The sequence below is a fragment of the Microcaecilia unicolor genome, chromosome 1 (genome assembly GCF_901765095.1).
Source record: "Microcaecilia unicolor chromosome 1, aMicUni1.1, whole genome shotgun sequence".
Lineage (NCBI taxonomy): Eukaryota > Metazoa > Chordata > Amphibia > Gymnophiona > Siphonopidae > Microcaecilia > Microcaecilia unicolor.
This window is the reverse complement of record NC_044031.1, coordinates 405,941,846-405,969,150: the sequence shown is the minus strand read 5'-3', so window position 1 is coordinate 405,969,150 and position 27,305 is coordinate 405,941,846. Positions and strand designations below refer to the sequence as shown.

Here is a 27,305-nt window from a genome sequence, read left to right as displayed (position 1 = left end):
GTAGCCAGACATCAGATTTTGGATGGGCCTAGGCAAGAAGTGGGTGGGCACCAAATGTTGTCTCCCCCACCCCCACCCCAAAAAAATATCTCAGATGGTGGGAAAATGCTTCTCTCCAGTCTCCACCTTGGTAGTCTGCAGCAGGCATGCACTGAAAACTGAGCATGCGAAGGTGCCAGTATTGTGGAGAGCAGCATTTTCATTACCATGTGCTACTGTTGGATGGGCCTGAGCCCTAAGTGGGTGGGCCACGGCCCACCCAAGCCCACCTGTGGCTACGTCACTGATCCACAATATCTGTCTTGGTCTTTTCAACCTAGAGATGTTTCTTTATCAAAGGAGGGATTTTAAAAATGTCTATATCTGATTTTTAAAATTGGTTCCTGAGTTTGCTTCTGTGCTTTGTTCTGCAATGGGGAGTTATGAACAGCATGTTGTAGTCAGCAATTCTGTAGAGCAGAAGGCAAAAGCATTTTTGTTTTGTATTGATTGCTTAAATTTGGTCTGTCTTCAGGACAAGCAGCTCATTGGCAAAACTGTTTGTAAGCCATTGCATTGTCTAACCTATGTGTGTTGCTGTTTCAAGCAAAGAGTTGCAGGAATAAAGAAAGCAGAATACCAAATGGAGGGATAACATACTGTATTCTCTCTAATAATCGTCCAGGCTATTATTAGAAACACTCCTTCAGTCCTCCTCCCTGCATTAACCACCATTTCTGTCCTCCAACCCTCCTCCCTGCGATAACCACCATTTCTCTCCTCCAGCCGTCCTCCACCCTCCATCCCCTCCGCTCTCCACCCTCTGCGATGACTGGATCTCTCTTCTCACATCATCTTGAAGTTATGGTGCTGGGCCTGTTTGGGGCCTTGAGCCATCTGCACATGCTTAATGACTTTTGAACATGAGCAGATGCTCAAGGCCTAGCACAGTAACCTTGAGACGAGGTAAGAAGAGAGATCCGGTCATTCCAGGAGGGTGGCGGGGATGAAATGCCGATGAGGGAGTTGGGTGATTATTGGGGGGATCCTGATTTGGTTTGAAGACAAATGTTTCCAATATTTTGGGGTTCTTAAGCAGGGGGTGGTGGCCAGTTATTGGCGATGGGCGTTCATTAGAGACAATACGGTATATCTCAAAGGACGTGACATCTCCCTTCAATCGAAATTAGAACACTGAGCTTTCGACTTTGCATCTGAAGATGCTTCTTAACATCTCTAAAGCAAATTGTCAGCTCTTGAACTTTATTTGTTCAGCCTTTATGGTATAAAATGGTGTTAAAAACTTTAAAGAATGTCCTTATTGATTTGGTTTTGAAGTAGGTCCCTTGGTTTTGCTATACAGAGAGTAGAACTGGTATTTGTTGTGACATTTTTCACTTCAGATATTAACTTGTAGCAAAAAAAGGTACACAGGACAAGCTGTCCACTGTCCTGCTGTTAGATGCTTGGGTGTGCGTGCACAAACAAGTACTTATTGATTTATCACCTTTTTGAAGGAATTCACTCAAGGTGGTGTACAGCAAAAATAAGTCACATAATCAATAGGCAAGTACAGCAGTAAATATATTCAAATACTACTTACAATGTGAACAAAATACACAATAAAACATTTTAATAGACAGAATAGGGTATAAGCAAAGATGAAACATATAGATAAGATAAAATAACAGGAGTAAGAAATTAAGGGGATTAAGGTTTGGTCTAAGGTTTGGCAATTAAAATTCAATGCCAAGAAATGCAAAGTGATGCACTTAGGGAATAGAAATCCACGGGAGACGTATGTGTTAGGCGGCGAGAGTCTGATAGGTATGGACGAGGAGAGGGATCTTGGGGTAATAGTATCTGAGGATTTGAAGACGACGAAACAGTGTGACAAGGCGGTGGCCATAGCTAGAAGATTGCTAGGCTGTATAGAGAGAGGTGTGACCAGCAGAAGAAAGGAAGTGTTGATGCCCCTGTATAAGTCGTTGGTGAGGCCCCACCTGGAGTATTGTGTTCAGTTTTGGAGGCCGTATCTTGCTAAGGATGTAAAAAGAATTGAAGCGGTGCAAAGGAAAGCTACAAGAATGGTATGGGATTTGTGTTACAAGACGTATGAGGAGAGACTTGCTGACCTGAACATGTATACCCTGGAGGAAAGGAGAAACAGGGGTGATATGATACAGACGTTCAAATATTTGAAAGGTATTAATCCGCAAACAAACCTTTCCGGAGATACGAAGGCGGTAGAACGAGAGGACATGAAATGAGATTGAAGGGGGGCAGACTCAAGAAAAATGTCAGGAAGTATTTTTTCACGGAGAGAGTGGTAGATGCTTGGAATGCCCTCCTGCGGGAGGCGGTGGAGATGAAAACGGTAACGGAATTCAAACATGCATGGGATAAACATAAAGGAATCCTGTTCAGAAGGAATGGATCCTCAGGAGCTTAGCCGAGATTGGATAACAGAGCCGGTAGTGGGAGGCGGGGCTGGTGGTTGGGAGGCGGGGATAGTGCCGGGCAGACTTATACGGTCTGTGCCAGAGCCAATGGTGGGAGGCAGGGATAGTGCTGGGCGGACTTGCACGGTCTGTGCCCTGAAAAAGACAAGTACAAATCAAGGTAAGGTATACACAAAAAAGTGGCACATTTCGTGGGCAGACTGGATGGACCGTGCAGGTTCTTTTTCTGCCGTCATCTACTATGTTACTATGTTACTATTTAAGAAAGTTACACAGGAGGTAAAAAATATTTTTTGCAAAGATAATGTTATTGCAGTTTGGGTTGCAAATGTTCCTTTTCCTTCCAGATTTTTGGGCAGTACAGACACTAATGCATGAGATCTCACTCACCCCTGTCCATGATCTTCATGCTGTTGGAGTCATTTGTCTTTCTGGATAATAATGCAACCTTCTTTCCTCTACAGGAGCCGGCAGTCCCTTAAGGTACGAGAGCACAAAGTATTGGGACCCTATGTAGATGGACTTTCTCAATTGGCAGTTACTAACTTTGAGGTAAGCATGTCTGCTGGGTCTTTGGAGTATGTGATAAGGCAGGGTAAATATAAGGATCCATTCCATAGCACCTCACAGATCAATCCATAGACTTGTGGGTTATGTCCCTCTACCAGCAGGCGGAGATAGAGAACTCTGGGCAAGTCACTTAACCCTACATTGCCCCATGTAAGCCGCATTGAGCCTGCCTTGAGTGGGAAAGCGCGGGGTACAAATGTAACAAAAAAAAAAAAAACTTCAGGATGTATAATAACAATTCCAGGAATAACATGTATAGAATGTTTGTACGTTTGGGGAAGCTTGCCAGGTGCCCTTGGCCTGGATTGGCCGCTGTCGTGGACAGGATGCTGGGCTCGATGATCTTTTCCCAGTGTGGCATTACTTACTTATGTACTATATGTGGTCATGTGCAGCCACCTTAACCTCAGTATTCTCTCTATTTAGCAGGTAGATGGTCGTAACCGTGCAGCTCTGGATTGATTGGCTCTTGGCCTGGTTCCCCAGGTCTAATTGAGCTTCTGAGGTGTGAGGTGTCCTGGTTCTGGTGATGCCAGGTCCCTCCCTTCCTCCCCGATCGCTCCCTCCTCGGCCTGAGCCGGGGTTTGTGGGTCTCACTTTCTTGACTTAAAAAAAAAAAAAAAAAAAAAAGAGTCTGAGGGTTCTTTTGCTCTGGCGTCCTCTCCTGTTTTATAAAAAAAAAAAAAAAAGCGTCCTTATGTATCAAATAGATGAAATGGTAAGGACTTATCTTTGTATAGTGGAATCCAGCTTATGTGGTGATCCACGTGGGACCGCACGTGAATCTCCACATAAGCTGGATTCCACTATACAAAGATAAGTCCTTACCATTTCATCTATTTGATTCTTAAGGACGTTGATGCATAAGGACGCTTGATGTAGAAAGTTCTTTTTTCCTTTTTTTTGTTTGGTTTGAATAGTGAATTGAACCAAATTACACATAAAAAAAGAAAAAAACAAGAAAAAACGGGTTTCTGCCAATGATTACTTTTTACTGTGTGCAATTGACTACTGTGTTCATGCCGCAGTTTGATGAGACCTTTTCCCCTTATTTTATATAGACACTTTTTTTCGCTGCAGGTGTGTTTTTTGAGATTATCAACATTAGCAAGCGGTAGAATTGATCTGTGTGGATTATTATTATAATAAGTGTAAACCACTTTGATTGTAACACAGGGAGACGGTATATCAAATCCTATTACCATTGTGTGCCCCCTAGTCCTGTTCCACTCCTCTCAGTGTTTTATAGACTTTTGTCATATCTCCCCTCAGCTGTCTCTTTTCCAAGCTGAAGAGCCCTAGCCGCTTTAGCCTTTCCTCATAGGGAAGTCATCCCATCCCCTTTATCATTTTCATCACCCTTCTCTGTACCTTTTCTAATTCTGCTATATCTTTTTTGAGATGTGGTGACCAGAATTACACACAGTATTCGAGGTGCAGTCACACCATGGTGCGATACAAAGGCATTATAATAATCTAATTTTTATTCTCTGTTTCTTCTATTTGCTTTGTTAGCTGCTGCTGCACAGTGAGCAGAGGGTTTAAACATATCATCAGTGATGACACCAAGATTCTTTTCCTCTGCAGGGACTCCTAATGTGGAACCTTATCACGTAGCTATAGTTTGGGTTCCTCTTTCCCACATGCATCAGTTTGTACTTGCTCGCGTTAAGCGTCATCTGCCATTTAGACACTCCAGTCTCGTAAGGTCCTCTTACAGTTTTTCACAATCCTCTTGCAGTTTAACAACTTTGAATAACCTTGTATCATCAGCAAATTTAATTACCTCACTAGTTATTCCCATCTCTAGATCATTTATAAATATGTTAAAAAGCAGCAGTCCCAGCACAGACCCCTGCAGAACCCCACTATCTATCTTTCTCCATTGAGAATACTGACCATTTAACCCTACTCTCTGTTTTCCATCTTTGTAACCAATTTTTAATCCACAATAGGACATTACCCTCTATCCCATGACTTTCTAATTTCCTCTGGAGTCTTTCATGGGGTGCTTGGTCAAATGCCTTTCGGAAATCCAGATACACAGTTTTGAACAGCCCACCTTTATTGCCCAGCACTGCTGGGAGTTCAGCTGTAGATCAGTGGCTGCTAGTTTGTTTTTGTAATTTTATGTGATGTTATTAAGTTGTTAAACCACTTTGGGCACATTTCAAGATAAAGTGGGTTATAAATCTAATTAATGAAATGAATTGGTTACTGGGGCTGAAGGCACTGGTGCTGGTGTGATTTGAGCCTGGATAAACATTTATTGTTAAATTAATGTTTGAAAATTACCTCTTTGTACAGAAAGGTGCTAGGAGGGTATAAGATAGAATTAGATAGCTGCATTATAAATAATAATAAAAACATAGGAATGGAAGGGAGGGTTTTATGGTCCAGAAGCAGGTTTGTACAGCAGAGCAGGTGTCCAGCTGCTATCTTGAGAGCTTGCTGTATGAGAGATGCTGCTGATATTTCTCTAAGCAGCATTTTAAAAGCTGTGCTGTCTTTAATATTTATGTTCAAATAATATGTCCAGGTCTCAATTTCAAATGAAAATCTTACCATCCTTAATGTTGTTGTTCAGATATTGCATATTTATTGTTGTTTAATTTGGGTTTAGTTGCTTTGTTACTCAAGTAGTGGTGATGTGCTTATTGCTGGTCTCTTTAGATTTCATATTGTTTGTACGCATGGATTATCATCTCATTTATTCATGAGCAGGGACGTAATTTTTTTTTCATGCACCTTGCTCATGCTATCTTCTGTCTCGTGTTCTCCCCCTCCCCCCCCCAACCCTCAGCCAGTGGGAGAAGACTGCAGTGTCCTCCCTCCCCTCCCCCATTCCATAGCTTTGTTCGATCTCATCATGGTTTGAAGTATGGAGTGTCAGCAGGTTCCACTGCATAGTTCAAATAGTATATGGCCAGTACAGAAGGCAGGAGTGGTGACAGAGGAGTGCAGATCAGGGAAGATAAGGAGGTTGAGGGCTGAGGTTTTGTATGGATTAGGAAAAGAGATTGTATGCAGGTGCAGATTCTTCAGGGCTATTTTCACACCTACTGACACCAGACTAACCATATAGTTTCACATCTGTTGGTGCTTACAGTAGAACTGAGTCCATGTTGATGATATCACAGGTATAGTGAGGAAGATTCAGGAATAAGTACATTTAAATTTATGCGAGTTGGCCAAGCATGTCTCAAGATAGAATGAGTTGAAATGAAATGTCTTTATACCATAAAACATGGGACATATATAAGAATTGGGGAAAACGTACATTGCAGAACCCATTGGTTTATAGATCAACTTTATTAGGGGAGTGGAGAAAGGGTTTGTTAATGTGGTAGTATGAAATGAGTATATTATACATATTTATAAGTAATAACAAAAAGCGAGCTTATATTGTGATATAGGTTAACAACATAAAAAACAAAAATGGGGGAAAAGACCTCAGAAAATGGTGACCATCAGCTGCAAAACTGAAATGGCTGAAACTTGCTGGTCACAGTTCTTCTCTGTAATCATCGGTCATAAAAACCCCCAAAACAACCTAAGTGTGATTATACAAATCTTTTCAATCTTTTTCCGTTTTCTTATCGCATTGTGTGAAAAAAACAAAAAAGGGAAAATTGCATCCAATCAACAAACTGTCCACACCGCAATGTTGGAATTTTAGTTTAAAATTCAACTTAGCTTTGCTTGCGACTGTCCCAGGAAGGCATCCAGACCTGACGGACCTGTTTCACCGTGGGGCTTCTTCAGGGGATATAAGATGCCAAATTCCTCAGTGCAGATACCGACTCGACAATAGTGCTCAGCAGGTACTGCAAAGCGCTATTGTCGAGTCGGTATCTGCACTGAGGAATTTGGCATCTTATATTCCCTGAAGAAGCCCCATGGTAAAATGGGTCCGTCAGGTCTGGATGCCTTCCTGGGACAGTCGCAAGCAAAGCTAAGTTGAATTTTAAACTAAAATTCCAGCATTGCGGTGTGGACAGTTTGTTGATTGGATGCAATTTTCCCTTTTTTGTTTTTTTCACACAATGCAATAAGAAAACAAAAAAGATTGAAAAGATTTGTATGATCACACTTAGGTTGTTTTGGGGGGTTTTATGACCGATGATTTTAGAGAAGAACTGTGATCAGCAAGTTTCTGCCATTTCAGTTTTGCAGCTGATGGTCACCATTTTCTGAGGTCTTTTCCCCCGTTTTTTTGTTTTTTATGTTGTTAACCTATATCACAATATAAGCTCGCTGTTTGTTATTATTTGGAGTTAGGTCAATTCCAAGCGAGCTCCCCTTTTGTGTTTGTTACTTTGGTATACATATTTATTAAAAAATGTATATATATGTGTGTGTGTGTGTGTGTATATATATATATATATATATATATATACACACACACACACACACACACACACAGAATGACTTTGGCTGACAAATTATAATGTGTTCTTTTTGCTGGCTGTATCTCCTTTTGTTCAGGATATTGATTCCTTGATGTCGGAGGGAAACAAATCTCGAACAGTAGCTGCCACAAATATGAATGAAGAGAGCAGTCGTTCACATGCTGTGTTTAGCATCATAGTAACTCAGACACTGTATGACCATCAGTCTGGGGTAAGCATTTGTGGTTTTTGTCAATGGATTTGATACCTGGCCTCACCTAGCATGCTGCTCACTTCACATATGGACTGTGTTGTTTCTTTATTAATCAGTTATGAAATATGGTCATAGATTAGTGGCAGAAACACAAGTCTGTGGTTAGTTATACCTCAGGACTATAAGCAAGGTCTGACAACATAATGACTCCCGTGAGACATGTGCTGAGCATTCAATGCCCTGACATAAGTTTTCAGGGCCTAAGAGGAAGCAATCAGATATAAAACATCTTTGTGACATAAATTTGTAATGTACTGCTGAAATGCTGCAAATGTTTACTAGCAGTTTAAACTCCAGCCTGACTGATTAAGGCTGCCTTTCCCTGTATCTGTGAAGTAAAAGTACAGTGAACTAGGTTCTCCATTAGATAGTGTGTGGACTGCAGAGTCAGGCCAAAATATTTTCACTGCTGTTGTTTTTGCACAGCTTTGAAATTAAAGGACCTTTTCTCGCTTGTCAGAGGTCCCTCTCTTTTTCAGAGGTAAAGAAGAAGGGAAGTCCCCATATGATCCCTGAAGCTATTTTTTGTTTGTTTACTAAATGTATTGACTGGCCTGCTCAATAGTTTGTCAGGTCTTGCCATTGTCTTTGTGAAATTCTAGCCACAGCTCTGGGTTAAAGGCTCTGGGTCTGTGTTTAGAATATGCTTGTCCTTTGGAAAACAAAGTATTCCTATCCTGGGGCCAACCTGATGACCAGGAGGTCAGCTCCCTGCGCCAGTAAGCATAAAACTCCATGCTATCCCAGAAAATTGAGACTTGCAAGGTTAGAATTAACTTGGGAAAACCATTGGTAAGAAGTCAAAGCAACCTGGAGTAGCAGAAACATGGATGTGACACATGATGTTGATACCTTGCTAAGTTAGCACAGGAGTAAATTGTAAAATTGCTCACATTTATGAAATGTAGGCATGAACGTTTTACTCTGTGGATTTCATGGGATTGGCAAAGTAGAAGTAAGTGTGTGCTTTCAGTTTGAAAATTATCTTTATGGGGTATATTTAGACCTACAGACTTGTGTGGATAGATTATCCGGGTAGAAATACATGCATATTTTTTGAAAATTCAGAAGTGTGCCCACAGTTCCAGCTCCTGTCCCCAGGAATGTTATCTCTTACAGATAAAAATATACTCAGATTCTCTTAAGATCTAGTAAGGAGGATAGTGACGCGTGATCAGAATTTCTATATGATTCTGCTACAATTAAGATTTGAAATTTGAGAGTGATAATAGACTCTGCTTTGAATTTAAAATGGCATATACAGAAAGTGATTAAAGATGTTTTCTTGAAATTATGTGTATTGAGAAGATTTAAAACGTTTCTAATACAATTTTAGAAAAGTAATTCAGCATATTGTTACCTCACATTTTGACTACTGTAATTGTCTAATGATTGGTTTAAAAAAGATTCAGTTGCAAGCCTTGCAAGTTTCACAAAATGCGGTTGCAAGGATTTTGGTAGAAAAATCTAGATTCAAGCACATTACTCCAGTTTTAAGAGAGTTACATTGGTTACCAATTGCACAAAGAATTAAATTCAAAGATTTCTCTCTGATGTTCATGGTTTTGCATAAACTAGTGCTCCTTGCACTGACACTGAAATTGCATCTGTACCGGCCTAAACGATCATTAATATCTGGTCAACAATGTTTCACGTAACATCTTATCACATGATTAAACTGGAGGAATATAGAAGTAGAACCTTCTATATTGTGGGTCCAATATTGTGGAATAAAATCCCACAATGCATTAGAGAAACCGAAGCCTTGACAGATTTTGAGAGAACTTAAGACATTACTATTTGTTGAAGCATATGGGTGAGTCTAGCTTGTTTTGTATGAAAAACAGCCACTTGAGATGTATTATTTGTAGCGATGTTTGAATAGTAGATATTAGAAAGTTGCTTTTGTCTGTGTATAAATCTGTGTACAGTATATAATTTGTGTAATGTGATTATTTTTATGCATATAAAACTGTAATCCGTCTAGAACAGTGGATAGTGCTGAATATTATAAAATGGTACTACATACTTTTATGTTTATCCACTTCTACCCTAGCTGAGATAATATTTAACCATCACTCTGACCTCATGTGCAACTTTATTCTCTGACCTCATGTGCAACTTTATTTAAATCAATCACCTTACTTTCTAACTTTCTATTTTCTTACCTATCTATATATTACATCTTTGCTTTACCCTTCACTATCAATTATAATGTTCTATTACGTATTGTGTTGACATTGCAAGTAGTATACCATGCCATACTTTGTATTGTTTTTGAATATTTTTACTGCTGTAATTCCTGTTGCTCATGTTTGATCTTTTCTTACTGTACACCGCCTTGAGTGAATTCCTTCAAAAAGGCGGTAAATAAATCCTGATAAATAATAAATACTGTACATTTTTTTACCCCCACATAGAGTAGGTAATTTTATAAAAGCCCATTTTCTAAAGGTAAAGCTGTTTTCCCCTAGAAATGGCTTTGAAAAGTACCCTCTCTGTATATAATGAAGTTTTCATCTGCTTCCCAAAGTCCTATGAGGGCCACCTGGCAGAGCAGAAATAAAAACAAAAAGTGGATAGGTGGGAAGAACTCATTTTCAGCTGAGGTGAACAGGAGACGATGGTTGTAGTAGACATCATCTCTCCCTGGAAGTTTGCTGACACCAGCAGCCATCCTTCATCTCTGTGATGCTCCCAGGCTGTATAACGCATTGGCAGCGAGATGCCCAGGAACTGGAAACCCATTTCCTGAAACCCAGTCAGGAGGCTAAGGTACAGCATCTCAAAGAGTGCCAGTAATTCCTGTATTGCAAGAGTTGATAACAATGAACACATAGTAGGGGGGAGAAAGAAAGCTTTAGCATGAGTGATCCACTTGCTCTGGCTTTAGATGTTCTGGATTCTGTTCCTGTGGGTACGCCTCATGGACTTTTGTAGGTAAATAAAAGTAACAAAGAAAACAAAAAATATAAGGTGATACATATATTTTTTTGGACCAAATACATTTCCTGACTAGCTCTAGGGAGCCAATGCTCCCTCCGTCAGGTCAGAGCAGAACAAGCAAGCATTTCACTGATAGTCTGAAGCAGAGAAGGGTGAGAGAGATGGCTGGATGTTCAAAGGTGACAGGCGGTAGAATTTTATGGCATATGATCAGGGCTGCTTTAACTACATATGGGGCTTTTGGGCAAACATTTTAGGATGGGCTCCTGCTACCCCAAATCCAGCAGTGCCCTCCCCTGTTCAGCGGCACAGCTTCCTTAGTCCCCTGCCAGCGAAGCAGCTTCCTGCTGAAAAGAAAGTATATAACTTTACAACTGCACTTACTATTCAATGTATCAGTGGATTTAAATAATCAAAGCCAAACGTTAATCATACCAATGATATATAATATCCACATTTTTTATGTGTTTTTAAAGACCTCAGCAGTGTAAATCTCGCTGTCCAGAACTTCACTGGAGAGACTTACCACACCTAAATTGTCACAGGTCATAATTTTTTAAAATTTTGTTTCAAATTTTATCTTCCAGCTTCACACACACTTTATAAAAATCTTCTAATACTCATCTTTTTAAAGAGATTGGCAAAAGGACAGTACTCCAACATGATTCATGTTTCGCAGCTGCTGTCTCAAAGAACTACCCTTAATCAGCCGGACCCAGCATCAATGAAACATGAATCATGCCGGAGTACTGTCCCCTTGCCGATCTCTTTAAAAAGATGAGTATTAATCATTTTGATAGAAGATTTTTATAAATTGTGTGGAAAGCTTGAAGATAAAATTTGAAACAAAATTTTTAAAAATTATGACCTGTGACGATTTAGGTGTGTGGTAAGTCTCTCCGGTGAACTTTTGGACCCCGAGACTTACACCGCTAAGATCTTTAAAAACGAATGTAAATGCGGATATTATATATCATTGGTATGATTAAAGTTTGGCTTTGAAAAAAATATTACTAAAGTACTCCAACTCAAATCAGTAACACTCTTTAATGAAAAATAAACGCGCAATTATTATTCATATACACTCAATGGTTCCAAAAGAACTCTGCATATCAAACCTCTCACACCATCAATCATTCACAAACATCCGATCTCATTTAACATGTAACGATTATATCATCTGTGGTTATATAGCTTCATATTCTGCAATTAATACATAACCAATGAACTTGCTCTACTACATATATCATCAGCTGCCATACCCACTGAAAGGGATTCAGCTATTACAGTCCATATATTGAATGAATGCAGTGCCAGGCTTGACTCCAGCTTCCCGCGGAACCACTACACAATCATTCCGATCATGTCAACTTCCACTAGTTCGCAGGAAGCTGGTGTCAAGCCTGGCACTGCATTCATTCAGTATATGGACTGTAATAGCTGAATCCCTTTCAGTGGGAATTTGCTGTCCGCCTGTTATGGGCTGTTGATATGAACTTTAATATACTGACTCTATTTGCAGCTGCATGCATGAATTTAGTGTATGGCAGCTGATGATATGTAGTAGAGCAAGTTCATTGGTTATGTATTAATTGTCGCGTGCCCGCCCATGCGGGACGCGCTCTCGAGGTCCTTTGCATACCTTCAGGCTTCTTCCCCGGGAGCGCGGGGTTTGTGAGTCCTTTAAGGCAAAATCACCCTCCAGGTAGAGAGGAGACAAAACTGGACCGGAACTCCGGACTGGATTTCTACACCGGAACACTCGGAACTGGAACGCACCGGACAGGTGCGCACTGGAGTGGGGCCCGCTGGACTGGACACACTGGAGTGGCCCCACTGGACAGGAACATACAGGAGTGAAACCCGCTGGACTGGAACACACTGGAACGGAACTGGAACACCCTGGACCTCGGCTTCACCTACACTTGACTGCCTCCCCCTCGGGTTGAGCCCTCAGGTTCTGGCAGCCGGTAGGACTTACAGGAACAACAGGAAGGAAGGTCCAGGGGTGCCCCTGGCACCTAGGCGAAGGCAAGGCAGACAAGCAGGAACTGTCCGGGTTCTGGCAGTCAGCAGGAATCAACACAATGACTAGTAGACTGTACCCAGGCTAATAGGAACGCTATACCCAGGCAACCAGTCATACACAGGTACATACACAGAGCAAAACTCAGGAGACTAGAACAGCTATAAACCAGCTAACAACAAGCTGTGCCCAAGCTAACAAGTCATGCACTGGAAACATACACAGAACAACCTCAGGAGACTTAGTAAAGCTATACACCAGCTAACAACAAAGCTGTGCCCAAGCTTACAAGTCATACACTGGAAACATGCACAGAGCAAACTCAGGGGACTTAGTAAAGCTATACACCAGCTAACCACAAAGCTGTGCCCAAGCTAACAAGTCATACACTGGAAACAAACACAGAGAACTAGCAGAGCTAGGCACAGGCTACAAACCAGACGGAGCTAAGCTGGCTAATCTAACACTAGGAACAAACACAGAGAGCTAGCAGAGCTAGACACAGAAGGGTAGGAAACCCATAGAGCAAAAAACACAGAAGGGCGGAAACCCTACAGAGCTATACACACAGAAGGGCTGGAAACCCACAAGCGATAAACACAGAAGGGCTAAAACCCTACAGAGCTATAAACACAGAAGGGCAGAAACCCTACAGAGCTATAAACACAGAAGGGCTGGACACCCACAAGCGATAAACACAGAAGGGCTGGAAACCCACAAGCGATAAACACAGAAGGGCTAAAACCCTACAGAGCTATAAACACAGAAGGGCTGGAAACCCACAGAACAATAAACACAGAAGGGCAGAAAACCCACAGAGCACAAGACAAGGAAAGCAAACAGTGCTAACAGCACACTAACCTCGGGACCTAAGGCACTGCGGAGGAAATGGCAATGCAAAGGCCAGGACTGTAGTCTTCAGGTGACTAATAAAGCCCATCAACACCAGAGCCACAGGTGCAGCAATCACCTTGCAACCAAACAGAGGCTTGACACTCAGAGCAGGCATCCCATAGAAAGTAACAGCGGGAGCCATCTTGGATACTGGCAGAGACGAAGAGGCGGCAGCCATCTTGGAAGAGGCATAGCCCACACAGGTGATGTTCAGTAGGGCAATCCGCCCACAGAGCCAGAGAGAAACTAAGACAGAGACAGAGACAGAGACAAGCAGAAGCCAGCACAGCCACTGACTCCCTGAAACAGGGTAAGTATGAGGGTAGTCACGGCCATAGTCGTGACATAATTGCAGAATATGAAGCTATATAACCACTATCCCAATCTACCCCTAAAAGTGCCCCACCATCCAAAACTACCCCTGCCATAACTGTCCCGCTACCTTCATACTGGTCCCACCCACAATTACCCCAATAATCCCAACCTACTCCACCCTCCTAAAATAACCCCCTTCAGTTGCCCCAATCTTTTCAAATTGACTCCACTCCCTATCCCATAAATACACTTCATAAACATACCAGCAGCATAAGCATACAGTCACACATGAATATACACGTATCACCACATCCACCAACCCACAGAAAATATAAATTTACATATAGTATTCTCATATACAGTATGTATATGCAGGTAGAGATATAGATAGTAGGCTTGGAAAGAATTCCATGAACCTCTATCCACATGTTTCCCCACTTGTTTCATGTAGTACCAGTTTATTAATGCTAGTATTTGTAAGCAATATGGTCTTGTGGAGTCTTCCTCCTGTCAGTGGGTAGAACATGAATGTTAATGAATGAAAACATTGCGTATCATGATTTAACTTTTCCTATAATTACCATTTGTGTTCAGAATTCTGGCCATTTTGATATGCCAGTCAAATTCGCAAAAAAGTATTCTTTAACACATTTGTCTCCTAACTGTGGAATTCACTGGAAGACTAGACGTTGACGTTTCTTGACTTGTTCTGTTTTTTCTTTGTTCACCTGTACTCTGCTACTGGTTCTTTCTCTCTCTGACTCTCACTGTCCCTCATCCTTTCCCAATAGAACTCAGGAGAGAAGGTTAGCAAGGTCAGCTTGGTGGACTTGGCTGGTAGTGAACGAGTGTCAAAAACAGGAGCTGCTGGAGAGCGTCTCAAGGAAGGCAGCAACATAAACAAGTAAGTGCCATCGCAGTAATCAGCTTCCATCAGCTGCACAGTGCAGTTAATTCTGCTACTGTTGAGAGGTAGCAGATAGCAATGTTTCAGTGGCATCCTAGTGTGCTTTGAAATGAGAGTGTAATAGTAGAGCATGTTGATTGCAATTAGAGTTGAGACAGAAGTAGCGGGAGGGCATGTCCATGTGTCAGAATAAAATAGTTTGTTTATTTTAATTTGCTATACCACCTTATTTTAGTAAAATAGACCAAAGCGGTTACATAAAATATTTTTTGAAGTGGAAAGGAAATCCATTGTACTGATAGGAAAGTAACACATACAATGAGACAGTCATCCTGAGAAGTGTAACATCAACTTGTTATATGATAACACTACAGAGACATAAAAATGTAAGAAACGGGTGCTACCGTGCTAACTGAGCTCCAAACCTTGCTTTCCAAATGCCCACTTTAGAAAAACAAATGCGTGTTTAAAGATGTTCTAAAGGACTTAAAGGTAAGATCCGATCAAAGTGCCGGAGGCAATGAATCCCTCAGTGCTGGAGCCAAGTAGAAGAAGGCACTATGTCTTGTTGAGTCGAGTTCTTGATGTTCATAAAAGGAACAGAGAAAACATGTAGAAACATAGGGAATTGTGGAAGAAGCAAGAAAAATGGTCAACTATTATGTAATGCCTTAAAACTGAGGGTCAAAATTTTGAACTTATTACAAAATTGAATAGATAGCCAGAAGTAATATCACGTGGTCAAACTTTTTGGCATGACAGAGAAGCCCAATAACTGAATTTTGGAAGGTCTGTAAGCATTTCAGTTTCAATTGGGTAATACCAGCAGAGACCACGTTGCAACGGGCCAGGCAGGAAATCAAACATGCATGGAAAAGGGTGGGTGTAGTGCAATCAGTAAAGTAACTGTGAATTGAATGATGCTGATGCAAAATTGTGAGGCCCTTTTTACTACAGAAGACACTTGAATTGGCAGCGTGTCAGTTGATAATCATAATTCCTAACTACCTAAAACAGTCTATAGCATTTAATGGGTGGCCAAAAGGGCTAAGTTCAAGTGAGGAATGGACAGAATGGCCTGAGAGCCAACACACCACTGTTTTTTCCAGGTTAAGAGCCAGATGGTGAGAATGTAGCCAAGAGGCTGTTGTATCATGCCACAGATGTAAATGGCCTAGGTACAGATTAATAGAAGTGTAATACAGCAATAAGATGCCATCCGCATAATAAAGTGCACTGCCACCATGGTCTTGAACAGCGGTAACTAAGGGACTTAAGAATGTGTTGAACAATAAGGGAGAGAGAATTGAGCCTTGAGGAACACCAAATTCCAAGGCACAGTAGATGTAGTAACGACTGATATAATCTCCTTGGTGAGCATTTGTTGCAAAATTTCTAACTTGGAGAATCTGCAATTAGGAGTCAGTTTCAGAACTGTACAGTGGCTGTGTATGATATCATAAAATCCTATTCCTTCTGATCATCATCAGTGCAGTTGGATATAGGAGGAGCTTCTTCTGTATAAAATTGTAAATGTATATATCAAATCTCTTATGAGATGGAAAGCCTGGATTTATATATGTCGACATCCAAAGGAAGGTGGAGACAGATGAGGAACAGTGTTGGCTTCATTTTTCTCAAATGGGCTTGCCATAATGCTCAGATTGAAAACTAGCTTCCTTTAAGTTTTGTATGCAGTCTTGATCCCAAACTCAGGGGCCAATGCTCAAAAATCCCCATTAAAAACCTTGTACGTTTAGATCCGCAGATGAAATTACCGATTTCGAAATAGCAAGCAATGCTGAAAGGAAATTGCGTGCAAATGAACTGCACACAATTTCAGCAAGCAGCTCGGTAGGGAAAGCGCCCTAACGCATGCGTAGAGCAGTCACTTGCTAAGTGTCAATGCTATACACATGTCCACATGTCCAAGAAAAAAAGAAAAGTTTTACAACGTCATGTGCTGTGGATGCGCCTTCGCCACTTGCAGAGCCTTTTTTTTTTGTTCCATGATAACTTTTTTACAGTTTCTTTTTCTAGGGTTCCACGACAACTTTCACGCCTCGGGGGGGGGGGGGGGGGGGGTTATTGTTTATATATGCATGTATGAATGCCGTGCAAGTCACCATCATGCTACAGCTGCAGACCTCCCGGAAAAGTTTGCATGTTAAAAGTAGACAGATGCTCCTGTGCATTGCTTGGAAATGGCTGTGTGTTGCTCAGAATGCTCATTTTAATGCTAATCAGCTCATTGTAATACATTTGCATAGGATTATTGTTGGCTGCTTCCGCGAACAGTAAGATCGACACAGAACCCCTTTGTGAATTACTCGCTGAATAACTTGAATGCTAACCTTGCTAGAATCGGTCTAAATCAGACGTTGCTAGGATGGTAAGCTTTGTGCATCGGCCCGTCACCGTTTTATTTGCTAACGAGACCATCCCTGATGATCTACCGCAAGTTACGTTAAGTGCCATCACTGCAAACAAAAAATAGACTTTCAGAATTTTACCTGCTTGTTCCATTGAGCTAAAATTGAACAAAAGAGTTGAGTTGAGCAGAAATCCTGGGGTTCAGAGCACAATGAGTTGTTTGGAAGCAGGACATCAGAAAGCTGGTGGTAGAGCTTTTTAATAAATGCTCCTCAAGGTGCCCCTCATTATATGGCCGTGTTGCAGTGCGTATATATGCTACAAAAACCATGAGAAAAACAAATCAGGGCAAATAGTTCTAGCAAGCCAGGCATGCAGATGATAATCTGTCACATTGTAATTGTAATAAGATTCTTCAAGAGCACGTGTTATCTTATTATAAATCTTAGTTAATAAATAAGGGATGGTATGCAAGAAAGTGGACAGAAACGTGTGAAATTTATTCCTTGAACAGAATAAACCCTTGTGAATCAAGCCAGCTGTTTTGACTAGGGGGCTGTGCATGTGGTGACAACTGCCCTAGGTAGTCCTGGGGGAATGCTGCATTTAAACAAACAAACAATAAAAATTCTGCAGACTTTAACATGATACAATCATGTCTTAAGTAAAATTTGATAATGCAGTACCGAAAAGTTATTACTCAGGCGCATCATTGTAAAAATATTATATGCAGACTTTCCTAATCATAAGGCCTGGCCCACCACATCACTTTCACCCTTATCCTCACCCTTCTGGCTCTCTTCACGCTTTGGCATGAAGCTCTCCCCAGTCATCACTGAGGTCAGTCCTCTAGCTTCTATCTCCCCCTCCTCTGTTCAGGCTCAACCTCCCAGCGTTCTGTCCTCCCTATCTTTATCTCTTCGCTCCTCCAGACTCAGACCCCTTCTTCAGCTCAATTTTCTCTTATCAGCCCACCCCCTTAGCAGATCCCTGACATTTTCTTAACGTCCCAGCTTGACTCACTCCCAGCAAGACTCCTAGCCTTCTCTTTCTGTCTTATCCCTTGGGGTTCACCCCTCCCCAACTCTTTCCTATCTCCCTCTTACCCCCAGTAGAACCACCAGCACTCTCTCCCATCTTCCTTCCCTCCGCACCAAGAAATCCCCCCCCCCCCCCCAAGCTCCTCTGTGCCTCTTAAGACTTCCAACTCTCTCTCACCACCTCCCAGGAAAGACCCCATCTGTCTCTCTTATCTTTACTCCTGATGCTCCAGTGGACCTTCCCTGCTCTTTTTAGTCTGCGCAGGTTGAACCCATTAGCTACTGAATCCTCTCTTCTCTGCTTCTGTTGTGGCCCAAGCAGCTGACCCTTCTCCTGTCTCTTCAGCCTGCATGCTGGACCCAGTTCCAACCTGGGTAAAGCCCCATCTCCTGGATCTGGCACTGAAATCTGTAGAGCAAAGGCATACTTCCGGACGGGAGGGGAATTCTGTGCAAATTCTTCTCTGCACATTTTGTGCAAAACTTCCCCAGAAGTAAACATAAAAATAGATTTGAGAGGACTGCATGAATCCAGCATATACCGAACAGCTGGGAGAATGTATAATGGGTATGTATAAAAGGCAGATGTAGAGTCTCCCTGTGCCAGTGGCAGTAAGGTGATCAATACTGCTAGAAAAAATACATTCACATTGACTAGTAAAGTTGACCTTTGTGCTTTTCTTATTTAATATCTGTGTTGGTGATTTTGCTTGTGTTCTTGTTTGTGGTTGAAGATGCTACCATTCTTGTTTTTACTGGGTTACGTAAGTTCAGAAAAAAAAAAAAAAAAAAAAAAAATTTATATATATATATATGTTTTTGTTTTTAATTTGAAATTTTATTGAAATCTTCAGCACTACAAAGATAAAAGAACAAACCACAATATAACCAAAATAATAGCTAACTTGAGTAGTAGACATAAACAACCCCAATCCCCCTCCTCCCCGACAAACTGAAGTCATTACATATCCGTCAAGTATGAAATTTAAACTCCGAAGGAAGCTGAAATGTTGTGTAACCCACAATAAAAGAATAGTACTAAGCAACCCAAAAAAGGCTAATCCCACTGAGCAAGAGGTCATATTAAAACCAAAGGATACCACTGCCTTATACAAAGTAAGTTGGAAAAGACCTTTACAACTTTAAAGCGCTAATCAGAACCAGATTGTACAGTCTCACACCAGGTCAGAAAGGGTTGCCAGATCTTGTCAAATTTTCTTTGGTTTCCACACTATTTCATTGTTTTAAAACTCAAATAATAAGCTTGCCACAGCTTTGACATAAAGAATTTTACAGAGGGGAACAGCCTTAGTATTCTATAATCTCACCACCTCCTTTCAGAGCACTGCCACACATGGAGAAAAAAAACACACAAGAGAAGTCCATAGGCAAATGAGCTGGGTGGCATTGATGTTTTAAAAAAAATTGGGGTGCAGAGGGATGCATGTCTGAGAAGATCTGGCCACAGTCAGACCCAAACTGCTGGATAACTGGAGAAGCCCACTGTAGGTGGAAGTACGTAACCACCCCCTGCCACACAAACACACACACACACACACACAAGATCTCCAACAGTATTCTGAGTGACTTGGTATATGGTGAAGTTTACAATTTAAGACTATTTTCATCAAGGATAGCAGAAATGGACAATTTAAACATGTTATTGTAAATATCTTGCCATTCCTTATCCTGCAGAGACCCTCCCAAGTCTCTCTCCCACCGTGATACATAATATAGAGTGATAGTGTCAGTCTGAAGGAGTTTACATTGATTAACTCCCTGGTCCAATATGCCTTCAGATATGCTCAGTTTAGTATCTTGACTGGCTTAGACTGAACACAGGAATGCTATAATTTTGGAGCTGTTGAAATGAAGGAAACACAGTATCATTAAATAAATAAATGATTGACAGTAAGAATACCTTTTCTTTCCCAGTTATCCAGGATCTTACTTGGGAGCAAATATTTGAAGGGACACCAGAGGGGCAAATTTGGAGAGACATTTGCCCCCTAACAAACCTTTACATGTCTTGTTCTAGATCTATATTAAAAATTGTAAGAGGAAGGTAAATTCAGTAAAGTAATGTGGAAGTCAGCCAGCCTCTACAAAAGGTTATACCAATGAAAAGTCCCCAAAGTGGGTCTTTCAATCCTCAGCCAAGTTTTCAGGTCCGATTGTACCATTTTAATATTCCCCGAAGGTGAGCTGCCAGAAAATATTTTTCTAGGCATGGGACAAGTAAACCTGACCCGTCTAGAAACTTGTGGTGGATGCCTCATCCAAATATAGGAAAGCAGCCTCTTTTGAAATAGTTTAAGTTTAGTATTCGGTATAGGGGTTGGAAATGTCTGAAATAAATATACCACTTTGGAAAGAACCACCATTTTACTCACAGCCACCTTTCCCATCCAAGAATGATGGAATCTATGCCAGCAGTGCTATTTAAAAAAAAAAAAAAAGTCAGGAAATAATTTGCCATAGTTAAGTTTATATAAATCTTTCAGATTAGAAGAGATCTGAACACCAAAGTTCTGAATGTGCCCTCTTGCCCACCCAAAAGGTACCCTCTGTTTTAACTTATGTATTTGGTTATTGGATAAACTGATATTAAGCAGTTCTGACTTAGAGGTGTTCATTTTAGAGCCAGACATTTTCCCATAAGCCTCAAGTTCTGATAAAATAACTGGCAAAGACAACAAAGGATCCCTTATCAGGATATCAAAGTACGTAAGTGTTGCCATACTGGAACAGATCAAAGGTCCATCAAGCCCAATATCCTGTCTCCAACAGTGGCCAGTACAGGTTACAAATACCTGGCAAGATCCCAAAACAGTACAATACATTTTATGCTGCTTATCCTAGAAATACACAACAAAAACTGGACAAAGTTCACGTATTGCAATAGGGCCATGAACGGCTGGGGAGGTTATCTCATAACGTCAGAAATATCCGTGTGTGCCAACTGTTGTTCTGGCTCACCGGTCTGTATGTATTTGTAATCATTGACCACCTCCAGCCAACCAATGGTACCCGCTAATTCTCATATGTGAAAAAAATTGCCTATATATTGTTCATTAATTTCAGCAAAAAGGCACAACATTGTCCGTGGGTACCATTGTTCAATAATTCAAAAATTAAACATTATTGCAATTAATGAGCAAGTAATGCACAAAATCAACTTAGCTTGTAAGCTCCCAGCTCTGTCTAATAACTTCAACGGCTGGAGCTCATCGGGTTTCGGTTTAGGTTAGTGAAACCTCTTTAGGCAACTCCGATAATCTGATAATCAGATTATCGGAGTTGCCTAAAGAGGTTTCACTAACCTAAACCGAAACCCGATGAGCTCCAGCCGTTGAAGTTATTAGACAGAGCTGGGAGCTTACAAGCTAAGTTGATTTTGTGCATTACTTGCTCATTAATTGCAATAATGTTTAATTTTTGAATTATTGAACAATGGTACCCACGGACAATGTTGTGCCTTTTTGCTGAAATTAATGAACAATATATAGGCAATTTTTTTCACATATGAGAATTAGCGGGTACCATTGGTTGGCTGGAGGTGGTCAATGATTACAAATACATACAGACCGGTGAGCCAGAACAACAGTTGGCACACACGGATATTTCTGACGTTATGAGATAACCTCCCCAGCCGTTCATGGCCCTATTGCAATACGTGAACTTTGTCCAGTTTTTGTTGTGTGCTTTGTACAAATTACTGTTGGACTAAGTTTAGCCATTATTTATTCTTTGTTGTTGTATCCTAGAAATAAGCAGTGGATTTTCCCCAAGAATGGCTTATGGACTTTTCTTTTAGGAAGCTATCCAAACCTTTTTAAAACCCCACTTAGCTAACTGCGTTTACCACATTCTCTGGCAACGAATTGCTAACAAATCTAAAACCCTCCCTGCACCATCGTCTCATCCATGAATTGAGAGGTTTATAGAGATTTCAATCAGTTTCTCTGACATGTCAGCTTTGAATACCATTTCTGGCACCGGTATCTCTCCCAAATTTTCCTCGGTGAAGACCGAAGCAAAGAATTCATGTAATCTCTCCGCTATGGCTTTGTCTTCCCTGAGTGCCCCTTTTACCCCACAGTCATGTAGTGGTCCAACTGATTCTTTTGCCAGCTTCTTGCTTTTAATAGAAAAGTTTTTACTGTGTGTTTTTGCTTCCAATGCAATCGTTTTTTCAAAGTCCCTCTTTGCCTTCCTTATTAGCGCTTTGTGTGATGTATGAGACACCCTCCTGGTCTTCCTGTTGTCTTTTCATATCTTATTACCCTGCAGATACTAAAAGAAGAGAGAGGAATTTTACCTGGATAGCTGGCTGTGTGTCCCTGGAAGGCTTGCAGCAGGAGAGGGGCAAGCTTAATTACCAATAGGGCAGATTCCCTAGGTTCTAAACCCTTCCCAGTAGTGCTTAGTGATGTCTTTCTCAGGACAGACACAGAACCCTGAAAGGGAGAAAAACGGGCATGGTCTCAGGAAGGGCGGTGCTCCACACCTATAGTGTTTTCCTGTATGGAAAGGAGTCGGTCCTTGGGGACATGCCAAGGCTTTGATCCAGCCTTTGTTCCTGACTCCATAAGCAGTAGACCCTGGGAGCCAAAGTGAGGCTTGGAAACATTTCTCTCGGGGAAGACTCTGAGTTAAAAAGCCTGCTAGGGAGAGAGAAGGAGAGCAACTTGCCCAAGGGCAGGGGAAACATTCCTCACATAGAACTGGCTGCAGGGAATAAACAGGTTACCTAACCCAGGACAAGAGGACCCTAAAGTTAATGCACTGCCTGGTTAGTGAGAGAAGGGGAAAGAGCTAGTTTCCGATCCTCACTGGTGTCAGACTTGTGAGTTCTTGTACCAAGTAGAGCGCTGCTGAGCCCGGTACTCAGGCCAGGTTCCGCTTGGCGACTAGACAACCCCGAGTTTCATGTGCGCTGACCGCCGTTCCCCAGAGTTTGATCCCCTAGGTGCGGGCGGCCTGCAGGACTTACGAGACGGAGCGGGGTGGGGAATGTAACGGCCAGACAAGGCAGCAGGCAAGAGAGTGATCCAGGTACTGGTGAAGTCAGTAGGCAGGCAGCAGGTCAAGAGAGTAATCCAGGTACAGGCAAAGTCAGTAGGCAGGCAGCAGGTCAAGAGAGTAATCCAGGTACAGGCAAAGTCAGCAACGAGGGACAAAGTAGAGAAGATGCACACTACTGAGCAAGGATCACCTACCAAAGTAGAAGTCGAAGCATGGAGTCCAGGAAGAGCTCAGCTGATAAAGTGCTGGGGTCTGACATCAGCAGGGACCAGCAGGGAGAAGGAGCACAGCCATAGGACGAGCAGGGGGAAGGAGGAATCGGAAGACCAATAGGAGAGAAGCAAGGCAGAGAGAGAGCAGACACAGGTGCATGGAAGCAAAGCAATCAAAGAGCCTGCAGCCAGAGAAGAACTACACACACAGGGCTCAGGGCTGTGCCAGTCAAGTGTGCGTGTCGATGGGACCCCGCACAGCCCGAGGACGCCGCTTGCATTGAGGTAGGGGACATGACACTGGAGAAAATAAGTACATAAGTATTGCCATACTGGGACAGACCAAAGGTCCGTCAAGCCCAGTATCCTGTTGCAACAGTGGCCAATCCAGGTCACAAATACCTGGCAAGATCCCCCAAAAAGTACAAAACATTTTATACTGCTTATCCCAGAAATAGTGGATTTTCCCCAAGTCCAATTTAATAATGGTCTATGGACTTTTTCTTTAGGAAGCAGTCCAAACCTTTTTAAAACTCTGCCAAGCTAACCACCTTTACCACATTCCCTGGCAACGAATTCCAGAGTTTAATTACACATTGAATGAAGAAACATTTTCTCCGATTTATTTTAAATTTACTACTTTGTAGCTTCATCGCATGCTCCCTAGTCCTGGTATTTTTGGAAAGCGTAAACAGACGCTTTATGTCTACCCATTCACTCATTATTTTATAGACCTCTATCATATCTCCCCTCAGCCATCTTTTCTCCAATCTGAAGAGCCCTAACCGCTTTAGCCTTTCCTCATAGGGAAGTCATCCCATCCCCTTTATCATTTTTGTCGCCCTTCTCTGTACCTTTTCTAATTCCACTATATCTTTTTTGAGATGCGGTGACCAGAATTGAACACAATATTCGAGGTGCGGTCGCACCATGGAGTGATACAAAGGTATTATAACGTCCTCATTTTTGTTTTCCATTCTTTTCCTAATAATGCCTAACATTCTGTTTGCATTCTTAGCCGCAACAGCACACTGAGCAGAGGGTTTCAATGTATCATCAATGACAACACCTAGATCCCTTTCTTGGTCTGTGATTCCTAACGTGGAACCTTGCATGACGTAGCTATAATTCTGGTTCCTCTTTCCCACATGCATCACTTTGCACTTGCTCACATTAAACGTCATCTGCAATTTAGCTGCCCAGTCTCGTAAGGTCCTCTTGTAATTTTTCACAATCCTCCGGCAATTTAATGAGTTTGAATAACTTTGTGTCATCAGCAAATTTAATTACTTCACTAGTTACTCCCATCTCTAGGTCATTTATAAATATGTTAAAAAGCAGCGGGTCCCAGCACAGATCCCTGGGGAACCCCACTAACTACCCTTCTCCATTGTGAATACTGACCATTTAACCCTACTCTTTGTTTTCTATCTTTTAACCAGTTTTTAATCCACAATAGAACACTACCTCCTATCCCATGACTCTCCAATTCCTCTGGAGTCTTTCATGAGGTACTTTGTCAAACCCCTTCTAAAAATCCAGATACACAATATCAACCGGCTCACCTTTATCCACATGTTTGTTCACCCCTTCAAAGAAATGTAATAGATTGGTGAGGCAAGACCCTTCACTAAATGCATGTTGCCTTTGTCTCATTAATCCATGCTTTTGAATATGCTCTGGTTATCAATAGAAATCAAACAAAATAAAACATGGAAAAGAAAATAAGATGATACCTTTTTTATTGGACATAACTTAATACGTTTCTTGATTAGCTTTCGAAGGTTGCCCTTCTTCGTCAGATCGGAAATAAGCAAATGTGCTAGCTGACAGTGTATATAAGTGAAAACATTCAAGCATTACTATGACAGTCTGACAGGGTGGGAGGATGGGGGTGGGTAGGAGGTATGCATGGGGACATCAAAACATATCATTGATATTCTAACAGGATGGGTGTGGATAGGTGAGGGGTGGGGTGATCAACAGAGACATACAGCTTTATGGTTTATAATGGGCTAGGAACCCCAGATACTTGTTAAGTCCTTTCTGTTGGGTGTTAAAATATTCAATCATTCTGACTTCAAAGGTCTTACGTTCTTGTATGGTTTTAAAGTTACCTTTCAGGATTCTCACTGTGAAGTCACTGGTACAGTGTCCTGGTCCTGTAAAATGCTGACCAACAGGCGTGGGAGCCCTACTGGCACCAGTATTGTTCATGTGATATCTATGTAAATTGAATCTTGTCTTAAGCATCTGGCCTGTTTCTCCAATATAGCATCCTTCGTTACATTTTTTACACTGAATGATATATACCACATTGGAAGATGAGCAAGTGAAAGATCCCTTTATGTTGAATATCTTTCCTTTGTGGATGACTGTGGAGTCCTGTGAAATATTTTGGCATAGTTTGCAACTTGATAAATTACAGGGAAGTGTGCCCTTCTGTTCCTTTTCAGTCTGTGATGGAAGTTTACTTCTGATTAGCTTGTGTTTTAAGTTGGGTGGCTGTCGGAAGGCCAGTACTGGTGGGGATGGGAATATCTCTTTCAGTAATTCATCCTCCTGGAATATAGGTTGTAGATCTCTTATGATTTTCCTCAGTTTTTCCAGCTCTGGATTGTATGTCACTACAAGGGGGATTCTGTCTGTGGATTTTTTTCTCCTTGTACTGTAGCAGATTCTCCCTGGGTGTTTTGAGGGAGGAGGCAATATTCTTGGAGATTATTTTGGGGTTGTAGCCTTTCTGTTTGAAGGATGCAGTCAGGCTTTTAAGGTGTCTGTCTCTGTCCACTGGGTCAGAGCAGATACGGTGGTATCTTGTGGCTTGGCTGTAAATGATGGATCTTTTTGTATGTGAAGGATGGAAGCTGGAGTTGTGGAGGTAGCGGCATCTGTCTGTGGGTTTCTTGTGTATAGATGTTTGTATACAGCCATTACTGATTGAGACCGTGGTGTCCAAAAATTTGACTTTTTCTGGGGAGTAGTCAATTTTGAATCTGATTGTAGGATGGTATGTATTGAAGGCAGAATAAAATTGTTTCAGAGTTTCTTCACCCTCCGTCCAAATCATAAAAATGTCATCGATGTACCGGTAGTATTTTAGAGGTTTGGTCTGGTGTGTATTCAGAAATGTCTCTTCCAGCTCAGCCATAAAAAGGTTGGCATATTGGGGTGCTGTCCTGGTGCCCATCGCAGTGCCCATTATTTGTAGATAGATATCATTGTTAAAGCGGAAGTAGTTGTGAGTTAAAATGAATTTGATTAATTTTGTAATAGTTTCTGGTGAGTATTGATGGTCCAGTGTGGATTTTTTTAGGAGTCTTCCACATGCAGCTATGCTATCCGCATGTGGAATGTTGCTGTATAGGGATTCTACATCCATCGTGACCGATCCAACGAAGAAGGGCAACCTTCGAAAGCTAATCAAGAAATGTATTAACTTATGTCCAATAAAAAAGGTATCATCTTATTTTCTTTTCCATGTTTTATTTTGTTTGATTTCTATTGATAACCTTAAGAGTGGACTAACACGGCTACCACACTCCTCTACTGAATATGCTCTGTAATTTTGTTCTTTATAATATAGTCTGTTGTGAGACAGGTGCTGACCAGCCTGAAGAGAGAGAAGGGGTCAAGGTCAGCCATATGAAGGATGCAGAGCCTTTTGAACAGTGCTAGCCTGTGGCTGGGAGAAAGAACTGGTGTCCGGTCTTCACCGAGGAAATGTTACTGACCAGCCTGAAGAGAGAGAGAAAGGGTCAGAGTCAGTCATGTGAAAGATGCAGAGGCTGTTACCGAGCAGTCCTTGCCTATGGCTGGGATCAGGTGGGGAATTAACGTGGTCAGGAAGAGGTTCATTAAGAGCACAGTTTTAGGCTCTGTCCTGGA

General features: G+C 41.6%; 1 protein-coding gene across 1 annotated transcript in view; it reads left to right on the top strand.

Moving 5' to 3' along the window:
- KIF13A (kinesin family member 13A) overlaps positions 1-27,305 on the top strand; it is an 818,528-nt gene that overhangs the window by 576,656 nt on the left and 214,567 nt on the right. Inside the window, 3 exon segments of the mRNA XM_030211397.1 lie at positions 2,906-2,993; positions 7,500-7,634; positions 14,649-14,761. Coding sequence (XP_030067257.1) covers positions 2,906-2,993; positions 7,500-7,634; positions 14,649-14,761 — 336 coding nt within the window.